This window comes from Diadema antillarum, unplaced genomic scaffold, assembly GCF_040938485.1.
Source record: "Diadema antillarum isolate AM-2024a unplaced genomic scaffold, OU_Dant_1.0 seq00000288_RagTag, whole genome shotgun sequence".
In the NCBI taxonomy this organism is placed as follows: domain Eukaryota; kingdom Metazoa; phylum Echinodermata; class Echinoidea; order Diadematoida; family Diadematidae; genus Diadema; species Diadema antillarum.
In genome coordinates, this window is record NW_027271315.1 from 636,144 (window position 1) to 654,502 (window position 18,359).

General features: G+C 37.8%; 1 protein-coding gene across 1 annotated transcript; it reads right to left on the reverse strand.

Moving 5' to 3' along the window:
- Positions 1-1,915: 1,915 nt before the first annotated feature.
- LOC139730058 (sulfotransferase 1A1-like) lies at positions 1,916-13,787 on the reverse strand. The gene is made up of 6 exons (XM_071640968.1): positions 13,616-13,787; positions 11,863-12,104; positions 11,421-11,544; positions 9,834-9,928; positions 9,114-9,303; positions 1,916-2,025 (listed from the first exon to the last, which is right to left on the reverse strand). The coding sequence occupies exons 1-6, from the start codon at positions 13,785-13,787 to the stop codon at positions 1,916-1,918; spliced, it is 933 nt and encodes a 310-aa protein (XP_071497069.1).
- Positions 13,788-18,359: the final 4,572 nt, after the last annotated feature.

Below are 18,359 nucleotides of genomic sequence, written 5' to 3' on the forward strand. Positions count from 1 at the left end.
ATTCGTTTATTGAAGAAGGTGTCGTAAATGATTACGCTTCAACATTATATACACATTTCTGAACCATAGGCACATTTTGTATTTCGATGTAAAATAAAAGTTGAGATATGATGATGATCTAAGTGCTAAACAACATAGTCATACATATCATCTGAAGAATGCCTCATAAATTTGCCATTTTCGATATGACACTGTCGATTCAGTATGAATTGCCAAGGAAGTCGTTTTCTATACAGAAGAGGAATACCGAACTGACTTTACATTCAATCAATTAGAATTAGAAAAAAAAAAACCAAGGATCAGAGCCGACTGAGATTTCAGAGCAGGTACATAATGCACCTGCCTCAGTACCATATTCCAATATTTCAAAGTGATCCCCGTGCCCCCCCCCCCCCCATGATCTACTTCTGTTAGAAATAGACAAAATGCAGCACTTGTGTTGTTGGTTTAATACTGACGCACTAATTATCATATCGGCCACAGTTAACTAAAGAAAGAAAGGAAATAAATCCTCGTTATCAAATTTGATACCAGGTTTCTTGAAAGTTCTCTGCTGGATCAATTTGTAGATTACGATGATTAATATGATGATTACTCTTATCATGAATAATTTAATCTACAGCTGTATGGGAATACTTTTATTTAAAAAATAATGTAATCATCAACATTTATATACACCCCTATCTTCTTATTTTCATAGATGAAAGCCTTTTTTGTGGTCATGGTTGCAGCATTTTTTTATAGATCAGATAATATTTAGGAAGTGACACCTTTACACGTCTTCAAACTGGAACATAGTATATGAGTAAAAAAAAGATACTGTATAATCATTACATATACATAGAATATTCACTGAGATCATATACAATCAATATTCATCAAGATTTCAGTATGTTACATAAACAAACAGAACCCTGTTATGTGCATCACCAACACTATAGCCTTAAAGGTATTAAATATATATATTTTATACATAATAGGCGAAATCGGCGAAATCGGCACGCACGTTGTCCATCATGTAATCTCCAAGAATGAATCATTTTCTTTAAACATGGTTGTTTTCTCTTAATCACGTGCTAATTATGCTAATTTATGCATGTTTTCTGCATCAGATTTTAAGCTTGTTAATCCCTACATTAACCTTGAAATATGCTAGTTTTTCTCTAAATATTTCTTGCAGTATCACTATTGAATCAAGGCAAAAAAGAAAATGCGATATCAAAATTGATTTATAAAGAACCTTGTAGATGTAGATGCCGTAGCTCTCCTTCCTCTCCCTACGCCTCTCCATTGTTTTATTTCTTATCTAATTGTATTTGACTTTGTTTTTTATTTCTTTTTGTATTTCTTCGTTTTTTACATTTGCCACGTATTTCTCTTTTATTTTTTTTTTGAATAGTTTGTGATAACCAAAAAGGATGTTATCTGAGAGAAAAAAAAACAGGGAAAAAACATTGATCTTACACTTCTTGCAAAACCCATACATTGTACACAAAAAATGTCATTTGAAACTGCTATTTCCGTGACATTGGGTTTAAAAAAAAAAAAATGTGCTTATCTCGGCAAGCGTAAACCCTATTTTCGCAAATAGTGTCTCAAAATGTACGCAAGATGTGAAAGAAATAGGTCATGAAATTTAAGCGGAAAAAAAATCCACGTTGAAAATCATCGCGAAATGTGTTGGGGGGGGGGTTGTTGTAGCCCCCCCCCCCCACCCTCTCTTGGCTAGATAGGGTTAAACCTGTATCGCCATAAAATAATGAATAGATATAAACAAAGGTTAGAAATTACCGTTTGTGAATAACAGTCTTCAAGAGATAAACAATGGACTCTTGAATCTTCGAATTGATATCATTAATTGATATCAATCAGGTTTCTTTTTCTTCAGGTGGGGGAGAAAGAAAGAGGACAGTCGTTACTCGTATTTAAATGTTAACCCACTCCCGTTGAGTCGAACTTGCAATTCCCTGTCAAATTGTTCACTCTGTGCCACAGTAAAGCAGTTCTTCCAATCACCGATATGCCCTGTTATGCAGAATGAGAGAGGAAAGATCCAAAACAGAAACAAAAATTATGAAAGATTACTATGCTTCGAGTGTTTCTTTATGCGCGCGCGCGCACACACACACACACAGACACACACACACACATATATATATATATATATATATATATATATATATATAATATACATATATATACATATATATGTTTATATGTGTGTGTGTGTATAACTATAATACATGTATACATATACAATTGTGAACATATTATATAATATATGATATGTGCACAATTGTACACTTTTCATTTCTTGATTAGTAATCTCAATATTTGTTGATTTAAGATTTTTTTCGTTTGTTTGATATGGTTTATTCTGCATTCGATCACATACAAAACGAATACAAATTTCAGACTCAAAAACAAGGAGCAATATTACATTACACAAAATTTATAAGTAAACATAAGCAATAATATTTGTTATTTAATTTGTTGAAAACAAAGAAAATCATAAGACTCAATGACATACTTTTAATCATAACTTCAAGAATATCTCTTGCTATGTAACAAGTCAGGTATCGCCGAAAAGGTTTGATTTATACTATACTATTATTTATTATTGACTATCTGATTGATTTTACTTAAAAATTTTCAAAAATGGCTCCTCACCCTGTTTGCCCAAACTCTTCATTATCATATTGAAATAATTAACCTTAATTAAAGAGTTACATACCAAATGAGTGTGTGTGTGTGTGTGTGTGTGTGTGTGTGTGTCAGAGAGAGAGAGTGAGAGAGAAGAGTTTGTATAGGAATTTGATTTATTTTGGCAATGGGAACGATCGGTCTGATAGGGGAAAAATATTTTTTGAAAATTAGAAATTGGAGAAGGCTGAAATTGCTTACCACTTGATATAATCACATAAGTTGTGATAACATAATGACAGAGGTTTAAAAGTATTTCAAAAAATGACATCAGGATTATTTTCTCCTGCTTTTAATTGCATGACCTCGTATTCCCTCCTTTACATTTACTTTTAGATATTTTTAGATATTTTCTCGCTACGTATTCAGAACATCTCGAAGTGGGATTGACGTGCTATATACTATATAGTATTACTACCACTATTGTTCTGTTATTCATGTTATTATTTCCGTTGTCCATGAGTCTACACCACGTACTGTGCTTTAGAAAGTGGCTTGCTAGGTATTCCAAATTCAAAGTAATAATGAGTGAACTATCATTTCATTGTTAAACTCTAATCATCTTCCGGTTGTAGTGCAGTGTGATCCTACTACCTACCACAGCAAAAGGTCTGTTGGTCACTGGTAGGATCACTTCCGACCTTTTGTTATGGCAAAAAGTATGCTAGTACGGATCATTCCGTTTTACGAGCAAAAGGTCTGCTAGTATGAGGCTTTTTTTTCTCCTTACGAGCAAAAAGGTCTGGTAGTAGGATCATTTCTTCTTACGAGCAATAAGGTCTGGTAGTAGGATCATTCTTCTTACTAGCAAAAAGGTCTGCTGGTAGAATCATTTCTTTTTATGTACAGAAGTCAAACGAGTTTGTGAGCTCCTGAGATTGTGTGATATACCTCATCTTTTTGGAAAGCTGTCTTCATGTTTTTGGTATCAGGAGTTGTGTTATCACTCATAGATCATCCTGGACGATTGCTGAGATGAATCTTGCGGCAATTTGATTCATATTCGCGATTTTCTTAATGTCTCCCAAATGGCTACTCATGTACATTGGGCTGTAGGCATTACCATCCTGTCTACACTACTTCATGGTCTGTTGCTTCTTCAGTCTGTTGTACTGGGACATGGCTTGCCTGACCATGGACTAGACAATACACTCCCAGGCATTGATGGTTGCACTGGTACCCTGCCATTCTTTTCAGCCATGAGAGGATTAAGTGGGTCAAACAATGCAGACCGAATTCTTGAGCTTCAGCCGCATGGAAAGACTCGATTACCAGAGCATCTATGGAAAACTGTTAGAGAACTTGGTATTTGCTCATGCCTGCCAACACACAGAGGCAAGCGTGCTGGCAGCCGAAAGCAGAGGAAAATTCCAACTCTCTCCTCTCCTCGTGGAACTCCTGTCAATGGTCAGCATGGTGCAAACAGGGACAATCTCAGGTATATTACCAAATCGTCCGCCACATACACACCGGACATGTCATTTTGTCTGTGGAATGCCCACTCTATGCGAAACAAGACTCTCGAAATTTACGACCTTGTCCTCGAAAATGACATCGACATGCTGGTAGTTACAGAGACTTGGCTCACGAAGGAAGATACAGCTGTCATTAACGAGTTTTCTCCTCCTGGCTACTCCTTCATGAACTTTCCTCGAGAAAGCGACCGCCATGGTGGTATCGGCATCCTGTTTAAGTCACAGTTACATCTCAAAATCAAGGAGCTAGATCAGCAAACTACTGCATTTGAATATGTATGTGTCAGTGATGATTCAAACAACTTGAACATTGTTGCTGTCTACAGGCCACCTCCTTCAGCAGCCAATGGTTACACAGTGACCGCTTTCCTAGAAGAAATTGATGATTTCCTCGGCAGCTTAGCGATGTTAACTGGAGATCTACTGGTTGTAGGTGACTTCAATGTCCACATTGATGTTCTACGAAATCGGGAAACTAGGCAGTTTCTGAGTTCTGTAAAAGCAGCAGGACTGCAACAGCATGTTACTGGACCTACCCACAATATGGGCCACACATTAGATCTGATCATGTCTCGAAAAGAAAGTTGTCTTGTGTCCAAATGTTCAGTGAGTGACAAAGCACTTTCTGATCATTTCAATGTGGGCTGCATCCTGAAGAGAGAGAAACCAGATCCACAGAAGAAAACGGCAACTTCTCGTAACTTCCGCCAACTTGACAGGAAGTCATTTGAACAAGATCTTCTGACGACTCTCAGTGATTTGACTACAGATGACAGCAGTTCTGCCATAGACTCATATAATCAAACTATCAGACGCATCCTCGATGTTCACTGTCCAGCATCAACACGCACAAGGAAGCAACGACCCTGCGTTCCCTGGTATGATTCGATGGTGCATGAAGCTCGACAGAAGCGTCGGAAGCTTGAACGAAAGTGGCGGAAGACACGAGCACCGCGCGATCGCGAGCTCTTCGTCAAACAGAAAAACCATGCCACTCAAGTTATCCAGACAGCTAAGAGAAGTTTCTACACTGATGTATTTCTTTCGTCAAGTCCAAAGAGTCTGTACACAACACTCCATTCTCTGCTCGGAACTGCAGATAAGCAACAGCTACATGCCTCAGACGATGATCTTCAGCTGAGCAATGAATTTGCAGACTATTTTGATGATAAGATATCCAGCATGAGACAATCCCTTGAATCCAGTACCTCTGGAAGTGTCTCATTGTCCACTGGTCCCATCATGTCTACCCTACAAGATAGTCCTGAGGATATGCCATCACTGACTGAGTTTGGCTATGTTAGTGACAGTGAAATAAGGAAGATCATTTTGAGAGCTCCCAGTAAATCTTGTGATCTTGACCCATTACCCACCTGGCTTTTAAAGGAATATGTCGATGTTTTCGTACCAGTCATAAGTCATATTGTAAACACATCCATGAATTCCGGTGTATTCCCAGATAAACTGAAGGAGGCTATCGTCTTTCCTCGGTTGAAAAAGCCGTCACTGGACCAGAAAGTCATGGAAAACTACCGGCCAGTATCAAACATCGCTTTCATGTCGAAAGTAACTGAGTATGTGGTATCTTCTAGATTGACATCTTATTTACGTGATTTCCATTTGCATGAGGACTTTCAGTCAGCTTACAAGGCCTTCCACAGCACTGAGACGGCATTACTTCGTGTGAAGCAAGATATTCTGCAAGAGATTGATCACAAGAAGGCAGTCATACTTGTGCTGCTAGATCTAAGTGCCGCATTCGACACCCTAGATCATTCGATCTTGTTGGCAAGACTTCAGTCTGATTATGGGATCAGAGACACAGCTCTACAATGGTTTACATCGTACCTTACCGGACGCTCTCTACGTGTCGTCACTAGGGGAAAGTTCTCTGAGCCTCATACTGTAAGATACGGAGTCCCTCAGGGCTCGGTGCTTGGGCCTCAACTCTTCACAATGTACATCAGACCTGTCGCTGATATCATCAGACGACATGGCCTACGATATCATCTGTACGCAGACGATACACAAATTTACTGTACTTTCGATCCACGCAATCCTGCCAGTCTGAACGAAGCCCGGATTAAACTGGAGGAATGCATCCATGAGTTAAGGCACTGGATGGCGAGTAATATGTTGAAGTTAAATGAGGACAAAACTCAAAGCATTGTTCTCTCATCTAGTAGACTACGCCCTACGGGAGATACAAGCATTCGGCTTGGAAACACTACTGTCAATGTATCACACACTGTAAAAAATCTAGGTGTTCATTTTGACCAGATACTGTCGATGACAGATCATGTCAGTAGAGTGTGCCAGACAGCAAACCTCCATCTGAGAAACATATCTCATGTTCGAAAGTATCTTACAGAAGATGCATGTAACCATGCAGTGCGCTCTCTAGTTCTGAGCAGGCTTGATTATGGAAATTCTCTGCTGGCAAATATGAATGTCAGTGATGTGAAAAGACTCCAAAAAGTCCAAAAAGTCCAAAATCGAGCGGCTCGCCTGGTGTAAAGAGAAGATCCCCGAGTACTCCTTTACTGAAGCAGTTACACTGGCTCCCCATCAAAGAGCGTATCGATTTCAAACTAGCCCCCCTTGTCTATAAATGCATGATGAATACCGCTCCTCAATACCTATCCAACCTACTTACCACCCCTACAGCCACCAGATATCAACTCCGGTCACAAAATGATAAGACAGTCCTACAAATCCCACAAGCAAAAACCAAAGCTTTCGAACGTACATTTTCACATGCTGGATCTGTTGTCTGGAACACTCTACCAAAACAACTCCGTCTATGTGATTCAGAGGAAATGTTTAGAAGGAAACTCAAGACTGAACTATTTCAATTGTAACTACTAAGTATGTTCCTATGCTTTGTGAATGTTGTTTGTTGATGTATGTACAGCGCTTTGATCAGGTCCTGTAAAAGCGCTCAATAAGAAATAGTTACTATTATTATTATAGAAGTCATGGTAGTAGGATCATTACTTCTTACAGATATTTATGCCGATTCATATACCGGGGTCACCGGACAGGGCCGTGATTTATATAGAGAATAGGAGCGGGTACCATGAGTGTCCGAATGCATTGCTTTCTTTACCGAGGGTCGAGTCTTAACGATCATTCGCCAGAATGGCAAAGTTATGAGGAAATGTCTCTAAAGTTATCGAAGTCGTGTGATTGTAATTACCAGTCACGTGCCAGTCATCAAGTTTATACCATTGTGCAAATTCTGATTAATCTTTTCCTGGGAGGCTATACAGTCTGAATAGCCGGTCATTAAAAAGATTTTAAAACAAAAAAAATATCGTAAAAAGGTGTGTTACTTTTTTTAATATGTTTACAATTTGAAATGAAAATGACTACCGTTGTTGGTAAGTCAGTAACTATTGTTAACGACTACCAGCCAGTGGCAGTCCTTACGCAACGAACCAGCGCTTTACAACCATTTTAGGAAACGTCACTAGTAATCGTAGTCACGTGATTCAAGTTGCCAGTTATCAAACTTTATATCAGTTTTTATGCAATATGTAATCATTCTTTTCCCTGGGGTTATTAAAACTTAACAGCCGTTAATTGAAAAGACTGAACAGAGGGTCAAAAACTTATTGTTAAAGGGAGACTAACATTTAACGATAGCTTTATTGTTTGCAATCTAAATTTCTGAAGTCATTACTCTTTAAAGTAGGTCATGGAGCTTTGACGGTATTCCAGGCCACTGTGACTACATAAGAGAATGAGATTTCCATCATTTTCTACTTACTTTAGTCCAGGTGACCCAAAACGATTTTGAACTCTGTTGAACTGTCACATGCGTGTTTTACCCACACCCCTATGACAAACAAAATATGTTTCATATCTGTTTGTGGTAGAGTTTGCATGCTCACGTTCATTTGTTTCGTGGGTTTTATTTTATTGAATTTCTTAGTGATACAGTGACATGGCGTAAAGCAGTGGCGGATCGGGGGGGGGGGGGGCTGGCTCGCCAGTCTTAATTTTTGGTTAAAACAAAAGAAATAAAAAGAACAAAATTGAGGGAGCGTGCGCCTCCCACCCCCCCCCCTTTAATTTTGCAAAGAAATTTCTGGATCCACCCCTGTAAAGCACTTTGGATCTCTATAGTAATGACTCTTTCTATATTCAACGAACCACATGTATTTTCCATTCACATGAAAATTTCCGCAATGGCCTTTTAGCAAATGATAGCTTTTCCTTAATAGGTGCCTCTTTCTCTTATCTGAGTGCATATTCGTTTGCTTAGATGTTGCATATGATATGGAAAATAAATGAGTGAAATCAAGTTAAGTATAGTATTGTTTGTACCGCGGTGATCAGGGAGAAGCTATGTTTCAGAAATTACGGCTCTCGCGTAGTACAGAATATCCTATACCATGTCTTTCTTGATCAGAATGCTCTTAAATCTGTATCTGCTGGACTGATATAACAACCGTCTGAAATGTAAGAGTACTGAACACTGACGAGGCTGCCTTTTATTAAGACCGTTATTCTTTATGAATATTGCATCACCGTTGATGGTCAATCAAATGACCTAAATCATATCAAATATCAGCAGTAAACGGGAAGGAAACATAAAAAATATCTGGGGGTTTTTCCCTCTTTGTTCTCATAATTATGATGTATAATCTCTATATGTACACGTACATGTTGATTGTCTATCATATGCCATAAATCCTATTTATCAAAGTTCAGCAGTAAAAACCAAGGGAACATATAAATTAATTAACTATTTATCTATATTTTTCTCTCTGTATCACAAAAGAATGGTTATGTTCATCATCTCCTATATGCTATAAATCATATAAAAAAAAACAACAATAAACAGAAAGGACTCATATGAATTAATCACAGATCTATTATTTTCCCCGGGAATATATACTTTATACACACGCATATCAATACTCTCACCTTTCCGGTAGAAACTGAGAGTGCCGTAGGCTTTGCCGTAGTGGTAGCCATCTTCCAACGTCTCTTCGAGACGAGTCATCTCCCTTTTCAGTCCGTCAATCGAGGTCTTTGAAACGATGTCGTCCAGCACGTCTCCGGGTACCGGGTGGTCGATGAAGTTGGCTACACTTGCCACGCACTCTCGCTGTTTCTGGGAAAACGAAATACTTTGATAGTGAGACGAATAGCTATACATGAATAAACAAACGAGTAGCACAACTTCGGAACCGCGCGCCCGGGCATCGCAAATTTGGTGTCAAAAGATGCGGGAGACTAAAGGAGTAAATATGTGATAGCACTATAGCATATGTCATTATTCATTCCCCGTAGAAACGAAGCAATGCAAATGAAATTCATATTTTCACACACTAAAGATGATTCTTCAGCATCATTTTTGATTGGCCAGTGTTCACTAAGATGCATAGTCTATAATTACTCGTCATAAATACTTTTAAAAAGTGCACATTATGTCTCTCTGCAAGTTGTTTTGCCTTTGTTTTTGTTCCCTTTTTCCTTTGTCTGAAGACATGAGCAGTACATCGCATCTGATAATACTCAAAGTTAAAATCGACAGGTTCAGATGATAAAACGCTTGCTTTTTTTAACAAGGTGTCTTATTGCAGTCGAATTTACTTTATCTTTGTCTAAGGGTTGCAGGAATCATTAAAAAAAGATACGCACCATTTTCATGTCTTCAAACTTCACGAACATGATGTTCTCTAAATGTTTGACTTTCCAGTATGATAATACATGCTTGTCCCACGCCCCGTAGCAGTCTGTACGAACAAAATACAACGAAAGATCAACAAATATATATAAATTATTATGTACATATATATATATATATATATCAACGTTGCAGAAAAAAAAGTTTGCCTAGCAATATAGTTACAATGCAACTCAGTTAGAAGGCATTAGTTAAGGATGTATCTGTAAAAATAAATGAACATAAAAAAAAGAACGAAAGAAAACTACGGAGCACGACACAATTATAGTCCATGGGCCAGGCCAGATATTGGTACCACCTGAGGTGGCAAAACCTTTTTGGTGTCATTTTGTTTGTCAAGCATAGATATGCTTATCAAGCTATGATAGCATTTCCAAATGAGTAGCTTAGTCATAATAAATGAATTTTTAACTAATTCGGTCTCGTTGTTATATCCCTATACTTCTGAATCGAGACTAACCGCTATACAAAGAAGAGCACTGTCTTCTGTATGTTCACAGGTGTTCTGTTTTAAACGCGGTGCGTTTAGTCTTTATTCAAGGCAGCGAAGGGAATATCCAAAGGTTATGATGTCCACAGCGCTTAGTCTTTATTCAAGACGGCGAAGGGAATATCCAAAGCTTATGATACAGTGTATATCCCTTTATCTTAAAAAAAAAAACCTTAAAAAAACAATTCCTCGTGAATTTTTTTTTAAAATATTTTTCAATTACTTATCATTTTCCGGTGCAAACGCTACGGTGAAAACACTTATACCACGCCAATGTCGCTTTATTTCAATCCAACAATGAGAGATAATGCAAAAACAATGTACCGGTACACTACAATACATTATGATAAATAATATTGTAAATGAACAGAATGATTTTTGTTTAAAACTGATGTATCTGTGGACATACAGAAGACGGTGCTCTTCTTTGTATAGCGGTTAGTTTCGATTCAGAAGTATAGGGATATAAAAACGAGACCAAATTGGTTAAAAATTCATTTATTATGACTAAGCTACTCATTTGGAAATGCTATCATAGCTTGATAAGCATATCTATACCCGACAAACAAAATGACACCAAAAAGGTTTCGCCACCTCAGGTGGTACCAATAACCCATTTTTCGGGTCTTGGCCCATGGACTAATAGAGTACTTCACTCTTTCTTCGATAGGCTAACTACACTTCAGGGGTATACATTTATATTCATATATGTAACCATGATTACTTATGCTAACAAACCTGCAAACGAAACGATTTGCGAGAAATTGATACAATCACATGATATACATGTCAAAATGGTGTTTCATATGGTGTTTCCGTTCAACACCACAAACTTTTCAATTTTTATACGCACGTACGTAATAAACGAGTTTTGCTTTGTTTGCTTGACTTTTAATCGTTGCCAGGCATTTCTTGAATAAAGTGGGATAAATCTGCTGCGTTTGAAAGCTGAAATCTGAAAAATTTCGGGGAAAACGACGAGAATCAGGAAATTTATTATGAAATCACCGATATGCGAGAAACAGAAAGAATTGCTACCAGGTGCCCTTACTTTCATCGGTGAACACGATGTTGAGAAGTTTTTCCCATGTGATGAATTCACTCTGCGGGGTATGACCGACAAACCGGTAGAGAGACGTCAGCACGTCTTTGGGATTCCTCGAACAGTATATTATCTGAGGATTGACAACAACGTGTGGCGAGACTGTCAGTTAAAATACGTAAGTATATCCACAGAAGAAAAACAGCAACAACAAACATTAAGTCAAATAGTGGTATTAAAGTTGAAAGGTCAGTGACCAGTAACTCGGAAGATGAAACATTCATGGACTTGGTGATTCTTGTTTGTTTGTTTGTTTGTTTGTTTGTTTGTTTGTTTGTTTGTTTGTGTTTTGTAATGTATTGTATACGTTTTTACCACAAGTAAAAAAAAATACTGTTTGTGATTGTTGCAGCAATTTTGAGGTAAGTTGTACGTAGAGAGTGAACGTTACCTTTGCTTTGGCCTCAAAGATTCCTGGCGGTAGGAGATGGAGCGGCAGATGGGAGGTTATTACTCTGGGGGAATCCATTTTCTCCAGTTCGCGATAGAACGGCCGGAGAGGGGCGCTATACTTGACCGTGTCCTTGCTGCACATGGCAGCTTCGAGGTGGTACTTCCTCGTTGTCCGTCGCACGTTCTCCCACACTCCGTCGGCTAGGAGGAGGCCCACTGTCTCTGCCATCCAGTGGGTACCTGGAACAGAAAAGCATGAAACTGTTTGCTTCCGATAAATATTTGCGATATAAATTCAACGCCAAGCGAGCTTATTTGCAGTGGACAGTGGGTTGAAATTTCATCTCAAATTTACATGCAACTGTATCCGTGTCCAAAACTCGACTTTCAGTTATTTGGCTCCATTAACTTGTGAACATTTTGTAAGAAAGAAAGGTCTCTGTCCGATAATGATAATAATAATAATAATCATCATCATCATCATCATCATCATTATTATGATGTCTTATTCATCCAGGGGTTATAGCCTCTTCAGTGTTTCGACTGTTCTACCAGGGAATCCTGTCATGAAGATTACCCTATAACGTTTTTCCACGTACCCTGTTATCAACCCTTGGTCGACAGGGACATTGTGGGTAAAAACATCTTATCCAAGGACGTGAGCACTGGGCAGGAATGAAACTCAGGTCCTCCGATTGGGAGTCGGGAGTCTTATCCGCTATGCCACAGCGCCCCTACTCCGAAAGTGTGTCCCACAACGCATAATACGTGCTATAGGTAGCAGGTATCGAGTAAAAAAAAATAATAATAAAAAAGATTAAAAAAAACATACATTCATTTAAAAAAAAATTAAAAAAAGGTTGAAGACAAAATTCAGCATACCAAAGAAGAGGAAGGAAAAAAGAAATGTCAACAGACGTATTCGAGGACTACCAATATCTTTATCGAAGGAGAATGTCATCGCCGACAGCACTCTAAACTGTCTTTGACACGATGTTTTGGCCACAGCGCCTTTTCTTCCCCATGCATGGTGTATTAATGGATATACCTGACAATGATATGGTAGTAAAACAAGGTATGACGAGGCCTTCTTTTACAGAGCAATGACAACTCTAAAGAGGAATGCATAAAGGGTTAATGTCATAATAAGCACCGTTACTCTAAACACCTAAGATAAAAAACGTAGATGGGTGAATTGTTCGTTCTCAGTTATAGGACCAAAACTTTGGAATCAGCTACAAAAAAAGAGGAAGAATAAAAAAACAGCGACAACAACAAAGCAAGCAAAAAACACAACTAGTTATCATGATAATTGTAGATGATGTTAGTAATACTACACTGTGAGTATGGACATGTTTGCATGATTGTTGTTTCGATATGTACACGCATAGAGACTATTTTGTGGTACATGTATTCTGCGTTTTAAAGAACTATTATCACTATTATCATCATTATTATTATATCGTCAGGAGGAACATGACGATTTACACTGGAGAAAGAGTACCATCACTTACTCTGAGCGAAACCTTTCTCACGATATTTCTTTAACAAATGAAAATCTTACTGTCTTCTGTAAACGTACGGGCATATCTTCACTATGTCTTTATCATTATCATTATACAGGGAAAAGGAGAAACATTACAATAAACGAGACGTTGATGAAACAACTGGGGGGGGGGGGAGAGAAAAATAGAACAGATGGTAACAAAAACTGGTGAATGGTGATAGATTGTTATCGAGTATGATCTTACCTGATTTCGGAGAGCTGACTATAATGATATCATCTGGATGAAACTCCATGGACTGGACTCCTTCGATGATCTCGGGCTTCACGAGAGGGGGGAACTTGATTCCCTTGTACCTGTTGTAGACATGTTTAGGTACCGACGTCGTCCCATTAGTCAACTTCTTGTCTTCCGCCATAATGTGTGCCATCTTTAAAGGTATAATCTATCTTTGGGATCGAGCAGTGATTAAAAAAAAAATGTTCGAGATATCACATTTGATGCATATCTGTCGGTCAGTTGTATCACAAAACATCCTCCCATGTAAAAATTTTGCAAAAAAGCCTAAAATATCAGGAGATATCACTACTTTTCTCAATAAACTACAGCTGTAGACGGTTTAGTCTAGAAACATCTTAATTATAACTATTGTTCACATTTTGTATATTCAACCATACTTAACATTAATTTCAATTCGAATATTTACATTGGTGTTTGGTTGTTTCTATCCCTAACTCACATTTTTGAACTATTTTGAAGCACTAATGCTGGGGTTTTGTTTCATCTGCAAAATGGTAAATTATGCCCTTAACCAATGACAAATCAATCAGCGGGAAAATCATATTCACATAGCAGTAATTAATATGCATCTTTCAATAACATATATTGTAACTATCCATGACATCTGAGCTTTAAAAGAAATAGATTTAAAAAAAAAGAGACTTATCTCCTCCACGCTTGGTGAGTATGTTTAAACTTCACACTCTACCTATCTACAATTTCATTAATCCAGAGTACGCTTTTCCAGTCCCCCCTTATTAATTCTGTTGACTGTGCAACGTTTTGCTCATTCCACTCGGATGCTACACTTCGAGACTAGATTAAAAGAATACAAAAACAAAAACAAAAGCAAACATAATCAATCAAGGAAAAGAAAAACAAATATATAAACGAACGGAAGAATAAAAACACACAAACGAAGAAACAAGCAACACCAATATAGAAAATCTACTTGTCAATTACAGAAAACAGTAATCGCTTTTTCTGTGTTCGGAAGTCATATCTGATGAAATGAGGTTTAACCGGGTTTTTTTTTTTCATTCACAGTTGTGAGTTATAAATCTGGTGATAATAACCAATCTATATTCTATGGTTGATTCATTTATACTAATTTCATTACATTCAGCAAGTTGAATTGTAAGTCAGTGAGAACAACAGAAATGCTAAGTCACTGGTCATTTTTTTATCATTTTGATGGAAACGGTAATGATGTATGAAGTATGTAATATACGTGTGCGTGTGTGTGTGTGTGTGTGTGTTTATGCATCTGATGGAAATGATGTAAAATCTTGTTTGTGCCTTTACATATTTAATAAACTATTTATTCATTTTTTCCCTTTGCAATAGAAAGCTCACCATCACAATGATGACCTGAAAGTAGAAGGGATTAAATAAAAAACATAAGGCAGTTACTACCTTCTGGTGCTGAGCTGACTTATATTTTAGCTATACCGAGATCTTACCTTGTTAATTCCAGTGATGTAATGAAGCAAGTTTTCCAAGTTCTTCAAGAAGAGATTCTGTCAAGTGCGTCAAGGCTTGTTGCGGTCTCCGCGTCCTCTCCGTGAAAAATCTTCTCTCGTGATGTCACGCGAGTAAATGAGAGATGGGTGAGGCGAATGCATTGAATATACCCGAACCCTGTTATTCCTGAACGCGCAATAGGGCAACATGATGTTGGTCATGAAGGATCTAACCAATCCTAGACGTTCTGAACTTGTTACTTTTTAATTGTTCAGTTTATATGTGTTTTATGTGAGTGTGTGTGTGTGCGCGCGCGCTCGCGTGCGCATGTGTGTCTGTTGATAGACATTTCTGAGCTGCATTTTCATGCCGGTGCCAGCAGTGTGTAGGCGGTCACATGCCAAATCGCACAAACCACTGTCCTCTTCCACTGCACTTTGATGTTTCAACACTTAAACGTTAAGAAGACCGTATAGGCCTACAATACAGGCAGCCTATATTTTTACAATCAAATTATCGCATCATCCTTTCTCCCACAGTGTCGATTAAAATGGGGCAAAACTATACGAACATCTCTTCGGACTCTTCAGACTGAACTCACGTTAAACAGGTCTGGAAGAATAAGACTATCCCCCGTACGAGGTACAATCTGACAACCTTTCCTACAAGTTCACTTTTGCGTTTTACTTGTAAACTTGTACTTTTTACTTTTACTTGTTTCAGTTAATGTGCCGTATCGTAAAAATCATGTTCATTGTAAAGGGTATATTTGTCGTATTTCTTGGTTCAGGGTAACGGAATATGAATAAAACATTTTTCATTTGATACATCTAGGCCTAGATGTACATGTAAGCATGCATGCATAAAATACTGTTACTTTTATGATTACCTACTTTCATTTCTATCGTTTCTTTGTCTTTCCGTTCTCTCCTTCCTTTCCCTTATCTTTCTCTTCCATCTTTTCCAGTGAACTCCTTCTATCGCTTACTTTCCTTTCTAATCTTTGTTTTGGTTTTCTGCAAGATGCAGACCTCTTGTATGCTTGTACTCTATGTCTTTTCAAAATACTTGGGAGTTTTATTAGGTGACACGACACTTGCTTTTGCGACAATAATTGTTCCGGTCTATTAGTGTTAATAAGACTTATAGGGTTAGGGTTGTGAGGGGTTTTAGGATTTGATGTGAGGATTAGGATCAGGATTAGGGTTAGAATTACGTTTGTGAGTAGAGATTATGTTTGGTTTAGTGCGCAGATATGTCATAGGAAGAGTTGTCGCAGGAGCAAAATGTCATGGAATATGTATTATTATGTGTAATAATGACAACGCACTTATTTCCACGTCTTTCTAATCTCTTTTACGCTACTATGTTGTTTGTTTGGGTTTTTTAATGTGCACTACCGGTAATATTATTTTCTATAATTCCTTTCTATCCTTTATATGTAAAGCTCTTATACATTATGCTTGACAAAAGAATATCGAATTGGATTGTGCCCATAAGATAAGTCGCATGAAAGAAAATAAAAATAGTGCAGTTGTGGTTCAGCCAAGTAGAGAGCATAGACAGATTTCCATTCCTTTTCACTTTCATCCAAGGCCGTGGGCTAGAAATATTCTTGCGCATTATCATACTTTTCCTTTACCTAAAATATCATACACGTGTATGCCATTACATTTACTAGATGATTACGCCCTTTAAGCAGGACACAATCCGTTGCACTGTTTCTGCATGGCGTGTATACATAGCGTTTATCCCGCATCGAGGCAATTCCTGGAAATTCCATGGGGCTATTATACAGCAGAAGAGAAAGTTGGCCTGGTGGGGACCGGGTGGGAAAAGAAGGCAATGGAGGAGGGGATAGAGGGATAGCTCGTTGAATAAATCATGCAAAATAATCACTTTGCCAGTGGGAGTGAAAACCCCTTTTGGTGGCTCGTCATATTTGGAGCAAATCAGACTACATTGTCATCCCTTGAACTTGTACCGCCATCAAGTTTAAATGATTGCCTGCCCTTGAGTTTTATAGGCAAGTATTCACTAAAAGCATGTATCGGATTCATGGTCATCAACTTGTCTGTTCGCAATTAATGTACGAAGACACTTGTCGGGGACAATGCATGAAACTATGTACAGATATTTTAGATTACTTGTCATTTTGCTAGCCTTATACAAGTCCCTGTCATTTATTAGTCGGATTGTTGGTAAGAGTTATGAACACTGCATCTTTAGTATAATTGTCTTGCCCGACACAAATTGTCCTTGAATTAAAAAAAACACAAAAAACAATTAGTTTCAATTATTTATATGAATTATGCAGTTGAGCATTCCATAATAATAAAATGAAGACGTTCTTGCAGAGGAAACGTCATGTCATGAACTCCCTGATGTAGACTATTAGTACAATGAAGTAATTATCGTCCCCAGACAAGTAAGTTCACCGTTCCAAAAGAAGTGAGCACTTCACTTTCAGGCATTATGCAAATGACAAAAATAATTATGTAGTCTACTCGTTGATGGGGTACATTTTGAAATATTTAAACTATTAAAGCACTTCACTATGTGGCACCATTGGAAAACACAAGAAAAATATTTTTTAGATCAATTGAGAAAAAAAAAAGAAAAAAAAAAGAAAAAATTCAACCAAAAAGAGATCCGTCTTTATGTACAAAGCAAAACAAAGCAAAACCATATTAATACCAGTAACATTTAACCCATCATTTCGTGTCCAACTATAGGATACAACTGCCATTAATTGTCATGAAAAAAAAAAGTCATGGTCTTCGCTTTCATAAGGGTACAAATGAAATGCGATCGCGACTTGCTTGTACACTGTACTACTCTACTGCATGGGTACAGCAAAGAAGATCTTTACAATGATGGAGTTAAATCTATAAACAAAATATTGAGTCACTTTTATTTATTGACAACAGCGCCCCTGCTGGTAGTAGAAACATTGAGCTATAAACATTCATTTTATAGACCTCGACATTTCAGTTACAAAGACGTTATTATAACTCGCTGAGTTGCTGATGCTGCGTTTACATCATGTTCCCGGCAGGCACGTTTCAGGCCACCGTATAAAAACGGGATGGACGTGAGACAACGCGATGAGACGGGATAAAGCAGACGTGAGAAAGCCGTGATTACGTGGCCGCCGGGAACATGGTGTAAACGCAGCATTCGGAACAATTTATTTGCTATTTCAGATTCTTTTATGATTCGGTGATTCTAACGAATAGATTTGTTC